At 44.5% G+C, this 10,974-nt stretch overlaps 1 protein-coding gene and 1 long non-coding RNA gene across 4 annotated transcripts in view; both read right to left on the reverse strand.

The window, feature by feature from the left end:
- Nucleotides 1–972: 972 nt before the first annotated feature.
- Nucleotides 973–10,974, reverse strand: part of LOC109296195 — a 12,388-nt gene continuing 2,386 nt past the window's right edge. The window contains exon 3 of the long non-coding RNA XR_002096915.1: nt 973–983. This is a non-coding gene — a long non-coding RNA (uncharacterized LOC109296195). The remainder of the gene's footprint in view (nt 984–10,974) is intronic.
- On the reverse strand, nt 1,191–6,324 carry LOC109296194 (chromo domain-containing protein cec-1-like). Of its 3 annotated transcripts, none has more exons than XR_002096914.1 (5): nt 5,969–6,051; nt 4,482–4,751; nt 2,609–2,661; nt 1,566–1,680; nt 1,191–1,451 (listed from the first exon to the last, which is right to left on the reverse strand). XR_002096914.1 is itself a non-coding variant. In XM_019515466.1 (5 exons), the coding sequence occupies exons 1-4, from the start codon at nt 6,255–6,257 to the stop codon at nt 1,622–1,624; spliced, it is 402 nt and encodes a 133-aa protein (XP_019371011.1). In that variant the 5' UTR covers nt 6,258–6,324; the 3' UTR covers nt 1,201–1,451. The 3 variants fall into 3 exon arrangements, 2 of the variants coding, with proteins under 2 accessions (XP_019371011.1, XP_019371010.1); XM_019515466.1 differs by lacking the exon at nt 5,969–6,051 and adding an exon at nt 6,238–6,324 and having other exon boundaries at nt 1,201–1,451; nt 1,622–1,680; XM_019515465.1 differs by lacking the exon at nt 5,969–6,051 and adding an exon at nt 6,238–6,324 and having other exon boundaries at nt 1,205–1,451.

Raw genomic sequence — 10,974 nt, forward strand, 5'->3', positions numbered from 1 at the left:
ATTTTTTCTTAACTCTATTTATATGTTTCCTAAACCAATTTAACATGGAGGTATAATCTTGGGAGAAACTTTCCAAAATTTCCTGTGATGCATTAGGCAACTTGAGAGGAGAGAGTGCATTCTGGACACAGCATTCGGTATCTTGTTAAAAAAGGAAGACCATTTTTTTAGAACACTGCTGCTGTGGAGAAAAGAGAGCAGTCACTTCATATTGAAAAATAAAGGTCAATTAGTCCAAAGGTCATTTGGTCATTTGGTCTAATGTCCTTCCTCAAGAAACAAGTTTCTCCTGTGGACAGGATTTGATTTTGTACAGGCAAACACCTTCGGATTTCCAGTCCAGTCTTGTAAATTACTCAGCCATTGTACTTAGCCAAAATGGACTCTACAAGCAGAGTGAATAAGCTATGTGTGCTATGAAGGAGTGTGTTAAGGTGGGGCACTGATAACCAGCTTGAATGGATCCCCTGCTGTGGCCAACTTCTGGAGAATTTCTTGCTTGAAGGTCAGGAACTAACTATCTCTTTCCTGCAATGCTGCATGTGAGAAGGTAGGTAGGGCCATTTGTAGACGACACTTTAAAGAGGGTTTAAACTGGGTTAAATCCCTTTTGCACTGCTTTAATGTCATTGCTGTTTTCACATTCAGCGGTGTGTTACATGTTAATTCTAGCGGCTGTGGCACATTCAGCGGTATAATGTGCCTTAAATGACTTTGGGATGCAGCAATGATTACAGGGCACTGCAAAGTAAAACACCTCCGAAGAGTTTTAGTTTCCTACCCTACAGCCGTGGAGGGAAGCACCAGGCTCTGTGCAGCTCAAGGGCTGTGCAGGCAGCCTGGCAGCAGCCTGGGAAGGCAGGCTCCACAGAAGGGGGAAAAAAACCCAGCAAGCCTGGATCCTTTTTTTTTTTTCTCCCCTTGGGCCTGCCTGCCTGAGCTGCATGGGGGCCTGGTGCTTCCCTCCACGGCTGCAGTGCCCCCTGGGATTGCCCGAGCTGAGTGCCTGCGGGCGGGTGCTGCCTGGTGGGGGGCCACCGCTGCTGCACAGAGAAGCACCATTCTGCTCTCCAACAGCTCGCTGTGTCCTCCCCGCCGCTGGAGAGGCAGGTAAGGATCAGGCTCCAACATGGATGTACACAACATGGGGGTTTACTTTGCCCTAAATTGAAGTGGTGTTTTTAAAAAAACACCACTTCAATTTAGGGAGCATTAAACCCCTGTGCTGTCTACATACAGCCTAGGGCAGCAATGATGATCTCTGGGTAGATCAATGAATGTGAATTCAGGAGGCCTAGTCCTTTCCTGGCTTACTTACAGACTTCCCACATGATCTACAGGATATCACCTAACTTAGCCAGTGTCACTTCCCCATACATACCTGTATCAACCCCCATTTCCTCTGGTATGGGAAGATCTTTCTTTCCAGCATCTTCAGACAGTGTTTCCAACTGTTCCATGGAAAGAGGAAGGGGAAAAAAAAGTATCAGGCAAGGCTCTGTTTGATCTGTGCTCAGGATTACACAGGCACAGAATGAGGGGCAGGCAGTGGTGGTGGGGCTGACCTTTTGTGAGCCAACTTCCTGAGGTTCTGTTACCGAAGGTTTTACAAGATATCTACCTAAGATGTGTATGGAGAGTCTTCTGTATCCCAGGCCTGGCACGTGTCAGCAGAACTGCCTGTAAACAAGAACACATCCACAGTCAGCTCACCTGGGACTCATTTCCACTTTTATGACTGATGTTTTTAGCTGTTGTTTTAGCATAGCTGCAAAGTAGCGTCTTGCAAGCTTTTGTTCAAATGGGCCTGTCTCGGCTGCATTGTACCCCAGCAGGTAGTGCTGCAGGGAGCTGCACCATGCCTGCTTCTGTGCATGCAGCCTTCCCAAACTGATACGGTGTAACCACCCACTGTGTGGTGCTGGCTGGATCCAGTCAGCTCTAGCTCTTGGGTGAGCCTACTGATGCACACAGGCCACCTGACTTCCATTTCAGGAGAGGGACAGCTTATGCAGAGCACGTGCTGCTTTCCTCCTTGCAGTGATCCCTGGTGCAGTACTGAAGCATACAGACATACCCAATGCATAGGCAGAACTAGTGCATGCTCTCTTTCTTCTAAAGGAGGTTTGTCCATATTTTGATGTGTTTTGGTGCTACCTCTGGGCATGTTTGTATAGTGCCTCGTGCATGGAAGCCAGGACCGTACTGTGCTGTCCTAACAGGAATGCGCAAAGCAATCCATATGAAAGAGCTAGTTCTTCAAAACCCACAGATTAGGTACAGCTTTGGATCCATTTTGCAGGCTGTTAGTGGAGTGTCTCTTTATGAAAGCTTATACAAGGAATTGCCAGACAAAATTAAAACCATGTGGAAGGTGTGAAGAGCTCCCCTTTAAAACATGACTGCCTTTGCCAGAAAAAGTCTGTTCTAGAGAAATCCCCCACACTGGGAGCGTAACTATTCTCTAGAGCACTGTATTTTTGAGACAGTCTTTCACCCTCCAAATGATCACTGAGATTAAAGGAATGAAAGAATTAAAGAAACTGTAGAGAATTATAAAGACATTAAGGGAAATAAATAAAACCCTACACAAGTGCACATCTCATACATTCACTTGCTCTCTGTGCTCCCAGTGCTGCTGATGGTTCTTCAACATTCTCACTACAAACAAAAGGAAACAGTCATTTGGATTTAGAGACAAACAAGAGTAAAGGGTCATAACATTAGCATTTCAATAGTATTTTAAATCTTTGTTTCTTGTTCTTCATGCTGTTTTGTGCCCAACACAGTGCTTCAAAAACAATGAAAAATCACTCTTAGCGATTTACATATTCTTGACCACATCCAGCTGCTCTGAGGTAAGGAATTGTCCTTCTAAAATACTACATGGCTGGAAATCTAGAGTCTGGAAATCTGCCTACGACTCTGCCACTAATCTGTTGGACGGCCTTGGGTAATGCGCTGTTCTCACTGTTCTCTCTCTGGAATGGACTCTTAGTCCCAGTCCTATGTACTATTCACATGTGTAACTGCATTGCTTCATCCTTATGCCATTTGGGATTATAATTCTCAATAGTGGAATAGGACTGCCCTTTGAACTGGCCACTGCACCCTTAATTTAATATTTGGTGGCTACATAACACAGGGGTTGCTTCTTTGCATTTGGAAGCAGGATAAAACCTTGGACCACCTCATATCCCCACTCACCTCCCTGTTTTGGCTGCCAAGGGGGCAAGCTTGGAGAGGAGAGATGGAGAGAGCTCTAGGTAAAACCAAACTTATGACCTAGTGGTTAGAGCACCGCGTTGGGGAAAGTTTCTGGGTAAGCAGGACCTAGGACCTATGTCTGCTGTCTTCCTGAGCATGTGGGTGCACCAATTAATGCCTTTCTGGCAAGCAGGGGCAGGCAGTCCTCAGGCTTGCTCTCTGTCATAGCTGAATCACAATCAGAAGCTGAGAAATCAAAGGTGTGACCTGCTGTGGCCTGTGTGCTGGGCCCAGTACTGCTCCAATGACAACACTGCTAGTGATGCCCTTGTGTGTTGGGAAAGATGCACCCAGGGAGTCTCCCCTTCTGACGGAAACATTCACTCCTTCAAACTAAACAGTTGGAAGCCACTGAAAGTATTGGAGGGGGCATGACCAGGCCCCCAACGTCACAGGTCTTTATAACTCAGACTTTTGGGCAAAGCCTGCCCTCAGGTCCTCCAAAGCCTTATGTCGGGAGAAAACATTGAGATCCTCTGTCTGCAGCCCAGCAGCAAGGCAGGATTGCAAATGTGGGGCCTGGTTCTCCAGTTCAGGGCAGACTTTATGGACTGTTTCCCTAGTACAGTGGTTCTCAACCTTGTTAGGCTCAAGGCACCCCTTGGAAAATGCAAGCTCTTAGTCTTCACTTGTGAGTACAGAAACATATTATAGCAATTCTTCTATTGCAAAAAACTTTGAAGGACCGCAATAGGCCAGCATGGCTCTAAACACTCTGGATTTCTATAGGAAATCTCTGGACTTATCTTGTGAATCCTGTTTGCACTCCTAGAAGTGCTAACACTGCGTGGCACTCTGCGGCACCCCTGAAAGGATCTCAAGACACCCCACAGTGCGGTGGCACCCAGTTTGAGAATTTTATCCTAGTGGATTCTGGATGTACAGAAAGTATAACTGAGAAAGAAGACCTTGCTCTAATGCCCCTCTGCCATCAGCTGTGGTTGTGTAGCTTGATCTTGGGATGGGAAGAAAGCATGTGTCTTGGTAGCAGAGTAAATTAGCCTTGTATGGAAGCTCAGAGTCACTGGCACAGTCTAGTCACACTGTGCTGCAACAGTGAAAAGGTCTAGTTACAAGCAAGCAGAGAACTAGACAGAGCCCTGCACACCTTCATGCTGAACCTAGTCTAATGTAGGGACAAGCTTTGTCCAGCGACCCCAGATGATCCCACTCCACCACAGCTCCCATTCTTGCTGTACCACCAGAAAAGCTACCTTAGTTGTTCACTGTCCATGGATGAAGCCAACGGGCTCCTCAAATACAGAGAGGATTTAATTTGAATGATCTCCTCTATCTGCTGCAGCTCCTCTTCTTCCTCCCACTGTTGCTCTGCTTCAAGCTTGTCCTCCACCTTCTCCTCTCTCTCCTCCTTCTCAGTGTGGTGGGCTGCCAGTTGTGCAAGGAGGCCCACCTTGGGTTGAAGAGCTTTCAGAATATTCAACATAGGCTTCATCACCTTTCCCAAATGAGGTCCTGCTGAAGGCCTGAAATCAAAGAAAAAGCTTTTGAAGAGGGGGAACCTCCTCAGAATCCTTTCTAAACCAGTTTTTCCTACCAATCGCTAATGAGAGTGAACTAAACCAAGCCCCTTCTAGACTTGCATTCAGATCCATCCTATGAACTTTAGCTGAGCACCCAGAAAAATCCGGGCTGTGCAATGACAAGTTTTGTTAAAGGAAAACTACTTTGTCCATCTGTCATATTTCAACTTTCTGTTGAAAACAGATCAGAAACAAACACTAAGGAGCCACTATGCATGTCAACTATCAAGGCTAAATACTTCTTCTAGGCCCCAGTTCAGGAAGGCATTTAAATGTACTTTTCTCAGCAGGTGCCGTTAATTCCAATTAGTCACTAGCTCAGGCTTCAAGTTATGCAGATACTGAGATTCTTTGTCCTAGGCCCAAACATTACAAATCATTGAAGCCTGTGAGCACTTCTATTGACTCCAGTCAGATTTCTGTACTTAAATATTTTCCTGGATCAGGGCTCTAGCGAAGTCACAAATTAAGTGTTTGTTTTTTTTATCAATCCACACATGAACATATGTGTGTCACAAACTGGTCAGTTCCTGCTCTCTAAATAGAAACTCTGGTGTTGTGATGACAACCAACTACTGAATCCCATGGGTTGCTAAATAAACTGGGTCTGGGTTACCTGTCACTGTTTTCACATCTGTGTTACCTGCACTCATTGCCTGGTTTACACTTAGTGTCCGATATCCTTGTTTTGGGCAGCAGGACTCAGCAGTAGGATCTTGGAACCATTGTCCGAGCCACCCAAAGCTCAGAAATTGGGCTTAGCAAAATAGTTTCTTACACACCTTCTGTGCTTTACTTTGAAAGAGGATAAGAGTTGTAGCTCTATAGAGAACAAGCTCCTGAAACCGTCTTCATTACTCTGGACACCCATACCACAGCCCTCATATCTATCAATCTCTAGTTTTGACCCAAGCCTTTCAAGGGAGGCAAAGCCCCTCATTCTGCCATATGTGGTCTTCTCTTCCTAGTGACCAAATGGCCCTTTTGGCTTGAAGAGCAGCTGCCTTCAAACCAGTCTTTGCCACCAGTAAGCAAAGCAGAGAGCTGTAGCTGTTTTGTCCATATTCTTAACTCAAGGGATTCCAGCCCTCTTCTTATCCCCAGACAGATTTCTTGGAAAGAGAGTAGATTCACAATTAGTAAATTTACTGACCACTAACCCAAAATCCCAGCTAACGAGGGTCCTCCACACTGATGGCCCACTGCACACTGTCTAGGAGATGGTTCACCACCTTTATAAGAGCATTCATGGTAGATGGGCTTTCAATGCCACATGAACTTCATCTTAACAAAAGATGCAGTTAGAAGCAAAATGGCATTCACAAAACAGGATTGCCCCTGCCTTATTCTTTCCACTTACCTCCCCTGGTCTTACAACTGGTTGTCCTGTGCTACCCAGAGAGAAATTACTGTCTTCTTCTCTCTATACCTCAGATCTTGAACTTTCATCTTCAAGACACTTCTCAGCCAGCAATGCTCTTAGGTCTCTTAGGACATCCCCAGTTTGAGCAATGAATGCTTCTTGCAGTTCCTCAAGAGGTTCTGTTTTTATGGAAATAACTTGTCTCCCATAGACTGGCTGTCTTCAGTGTGTAAAAGATTCTCTTTCACTGATATCTTCATTCATGTTCATCTGATGTTTTGACAGGAGTACTTGCAAAGCACGTAATATTTTTCTAGTTGCATCATTCAGTAACAAAGTCTTTTCTACATCTAAAGCCACAATGGGAAAGAGGGAAGAAAATGTTGACAAAAGATTTGCTGTTAGTTTTTGTATGATAAGAGGAACTATTTTACTAAGTTCTGATGATAAACTGTTTGGGTTATCTGAGGGCTCAGTAATGTCTCTTAGTGTATTTTCAACAATATTGTCAGCTTCAGCACAGTGGTGAAGTGGTAATTCTCCAGAAAGCGAGCTCTGAAACGGATTCCCAGAAATCTCTTGGAAGACCAAGTCACAAAGAGCTTCAGAAATAATCATGCACCCACTTCTTAAACACTCCTGCATGTTGAATTTAGACTGACATTGTGTCAAAAGCTTGTTATAGACTGAATCAGCAATTGTTTGAATCATGTCATCCTCCCTGAAATGCGGATGTTCAATATGCTGGCAAGAAGAGTTCTCATCTTCAGAGATTTTTGCCATAACTTTACTGATTACCTTCATGAGAGTCAAGTCAAATTCTGCAAGTTCCATTTTCTTTTCTGTAGAGGAAGATGTGCTGGCAGTGGCAGGGAGAACGTTAGATAAAAGCCTGCTGATTACATCTTCCAAAAATCTGTGGCATACCCCCAGAGTAGATGGTATGGGGACTTTGACATTGGGCATTGCTTTTGGTAGCATCTTCTAAAAGTGTCTCATCAATTTCCCCAGGTTCTAGAGGTTTATACAGAGCTGAAAAGGGTGCTTTTGCTAAGGGTTCTTCCTATTGGTAATCAGTAATTTCTCTCCTTATCAAAACACCTAAGCTCTCCGCTGGCACACTCTTGTTTCTTTTCATGTCTGCATAAACTGAGACTTTGGAAGCACTTCCTTGCAGAAGGCCAGATAAACTGGAGTGAATAATTTTGGCCATCAATGTGTCCATGTCAGGGGAGAGAGACTGATCTTCAGAAGGCTGCAGGTCTATGGCCTGACATATGGAAAGCTTATTTAACACTGAATCAACTACATCTGTGCTGATACATGAAAAAATCACATCCAAGGATTGCACGGTCCTGAGCATGTAGGTTTTGTGAAGGGACCAATTTGCTCATTAGTTCATCACATACTCCTTTCAAAAAGCATCAGCATAAATACTGGCTGGTGACTGCAAAGGCTGAGGCTCAATTCTGTATGTTGGCAGGGGCTTTCTGCAAGCTCCCTGTATTGCCTTATGTGGTACTTCCTCTTCAGGAAATACCTTTCAATATGGTGAAAAGAAGGACTTTCTTGAAAGCTGCCTGCTAATGTGGGATAGAGTTACTCCAGAGTGGGCTGCTCTTGGCTTAGTGTATCCAGGGGGGATGTAGAAGGTCCCTCTCTTCATGCATCCTGGGGATCTTCTGGGTGTTCTCTTTCTGTCTGTGAAGACAAACTTTTTGGCATTGGCCTCCTCATCTCTCATGTCTCTCTCAGCTATTTTTCTCTCTGCATATTGTATTATTGCTGGGTATATAATGTCTGTTACCTTAGCTACAAACCAGGTCATTATATTTGTAATTTCATCAGTCATTTCTTTGGTCTTGTTTTTCTGTAGCAGGAACAAATGAGAAAGGACAATACATGTGTTAATGAATTCCTTCATTCTCGCTTCTGTACATGGCAGGAGCTGTCTACTGGGTGCGATTCAAACTTTTAGGACAAACAATAAGAGTCCCCCCGTGCAAAGTGACATGTGTCACCAGAGCCTTTTGGATAGGGTGGGATATAAATCTAACAGAATAAATATAGAAAATAAAGAAACAGCCAGTTCAGGAAAGGTCAGTGAAGGACAAACTAGGAGAAGTATTGCTTCTCCTTGAGTTTGTTTCTGAAGGCCTGACATGCAGTCTGATGACCATGGAGGAAAATTCTGACCACCTTGAAGCCCAGGGGAGGTTTGTCACTGATTTCAGCAGGGCCAGGATTCCTGCACATGAGCCTAGAGATGACTTAATTTTACCAGTTTACCCTCTTACAAGTGTCATGGGGGCTAGACGTTGGATACACCTTTGGACACACTGTGCAATAGACCCTGTGTCCAGAGACTCTGCCACATGCTGAGTGGGAAATGACAGGAAATCTCACTTCCATGTTCTATATTAACAGATGCTGAGGCCTGACATTGGGACTGTCTCTAACATGCCCTCCCCACCACCACCAAGAAAGTTTGACTTATCAACTAACTCACTTCTCCTTGAAAAGAATCAATTAATTTGCAGACATTTTCTCCATCTTGCACCCAAACGCAAAAGTTGTGTCCTCCCTGGGTAGTGTTGCTCCCTGCTCTTCCTCAGGATGAGGCATCTGAACATGGTCTGCTGTGGAGTTTTTATGCTTTTCATGGACTGCGCAGGCTTTTGCTAATTAACACCCTAGCCCCTAGTGCAGAATGTAAAGCATTTTCACCACATTTTACATATAGCAGAACCAGGTTAAAGCTACTATCTACTAATCTGTGGCCACCGAGCTGTATTGCCTTCTATAGTTTTGTCACCTTGTTGTTTTCCTTGGTGTTAAGAAAAGAGCATCTGTCATACAACCAGTCACAATACAGCACATCTTCTAGCATTATATCCTGCTCACTTGTTTCCAAAAATAATATGCAAGATTGTGTGGAACAATGCCATTTGAGGACTCCTGCACAACAATACATGTCATGGCAGGGTACACTTTATCTTTCAGCTTTGACATCATCAGCTTCCACTTTTGACATCTCCCTGTGCCCTGACTTCTTACCCAAGAGGATGATCTTTTCTTGTTTGGCATAAATCTAGGCTGCTGATTACCAGGCAAGAAAAACAATCAATTCTAGGACAGTCCTATATGTTGAGTGTAAACTGCTTGCAGGTCTAGGAGTCTGTCCCCCAGATTCTGCTATAAAAACCCAACTCTGAGGGTGAGTGAGGATAAAAGCTTGGCCCTACTGAATTAAATGGGAGTCTTGACATTGACTTTGGTGTAGCCAGAGTTTTGCCTGAGGTACTTAACCATTTTAATAGAAAGATGGTGAAAAGACAGATACAACAGTGGAGACCATACGTGGAGATCAGGATGGTCAAGCATTATAGAACTTTGCACATCAAATTTAAAAACTGACAGGGTCCAGTATCCTTCTGTGTTGTACCCTGATCCTGCAAACAGTAATGCAGCTTGCTAAGAAACAATCATGGGAGCAGTCCTATCAAGCTCCCTGGGATCACAGACATTCTTGAAATAAAGCATGTGCATGTTATTAGATTGGGGCTATAGTCCTCAACTTCTTTATGAAATTCTAAATAGAATTGCCAAAAAATCCATTGGCTACTATTGACCCTACCCACTTACCGATTACCTCGTTAAGGGATATATGATATATATAAATTGTACTGTGGCTTTGTTTCTAACCTCCATTGCTTTATGATGCATATGTTGTTTCTTTTTTGCTCTGTCACTTTCTCTGTCCATCCATCTGAAGTTTTTCTTCGAAGAAGCTTTTGAGTTTTTTCTGGTCCATGTAAACCCTGGCTAAATCTCCTGAGAAATATGTAAACACTTGGTTAATATTACTTGTGCTGCAATCAATTTCTGCTCCACCCCCTCCTTTACCTGCATGTCTTTTTGTTAAAGCGAATGTAGCATTTTTTAACAGATTCCAAGAAGCTGCTAATACCATTTGTGAGGTATAACTTGGAGGTTTGCGAACTGTTTCAGTGGAGTGTACTGCTGATGAATTAACACAGGCCATGTCCTGTCTTTTCAAAGGCACAATGAGAGCGGAAGGATGCACCTTTCCCTCAGGAACCAGTAAGGGGACCATGCTTCATATCTCTCTTCTCTATGAGATGTTCTAAGTCACATTTTCTAATAAGGCTTTGCAATGGGATATTAGATATCCAACTGAGTGGTTGGATGCTTGGCAAGGAGTCAAGAATGAGGAAAAATGGAACTGGAGCAAGGCCAAGTTGGAGGGGACCTAAAAGCGGAGGTCAGTCTTGTTGGGGAGGAAGAATGGGCACAGGGCCCTAAGGCCACTAGAGTGCATCCCTGTCCAAATCCTGGGATAGACCCCTGTCCAGATCCTGGGAATATCCATGAGTCTCCTCACTCTTCTGCTGTCAGCAAATGTCTGTGAGCTTTACTTGTATGTGTAAGTGTGCCCCCCCGCTCCTCTCTAGACTGGCAAACAGAGAAGCGGACATGGTTGTCAGTTCCTGAGTCAACTCAGATGTCAGAACCCACTCCTCCTAATCTCTACCAAGTGCTATTTATTACTCCTTTTTCTCCTTGCCACCTCCCTGCTGGCCCCCCTTTGGGCCCCGGGGGAGGCTCACCTGGGCCTAGAGTGAGTGAGGATTTAGTTAGGGAGCTTCTGGAGGGGCTGGATATTTTTAAGTCAGCCGGCCCGGATGATCTTCACCCTAGAGTCCTAAAGGAACTGGCTGGGGTCATTGCAAGTCCCCTGGCATGGCTTTATGAACACTCGTGGTGCTCTGGAGAGGTGCC

The sequence above is a fragment of the Gavialis gangeticus genome, unplaced genomic scaffold (assembly GCF_001723915.1).
Source record: "Gavialis gangeticus isolate Ggan-Ray unplaced genomic scaffold, GavGan_comp1, whole genome shotgun sequence".
NCBI lineage: Eukaryota > Metazoa > Chordata > Crocodylia > Gavialidae > Gavialis > Gavialis gangeticus.

What these genes read in the sequence shown, in the direction of transcription:
- LOC109296194 (XM_019515466.1), bottom strand. Translation starts at nt 6,257, where the DNA reads ATGAAAGTTCAAGATCTGAG. An exon ending in ATGAAAGTTCAAGATCTGAG is followed by an intron (nt 4,752 to 6,237) that starts GTATAGAGAGAA and finishes CTTTGATTTCAG; the next exon opens with GCCTTCAGCAGGACCTCATT. An exon ending in AGCACAGAGAGCAAGTGAAT is followed by an intron (nt 1,681 to 2,608) that starts GTATGAGATGTG and finishes TCTTGTTTACAG; the next exon opens with GCAGTTCTGCTGACACGTGC.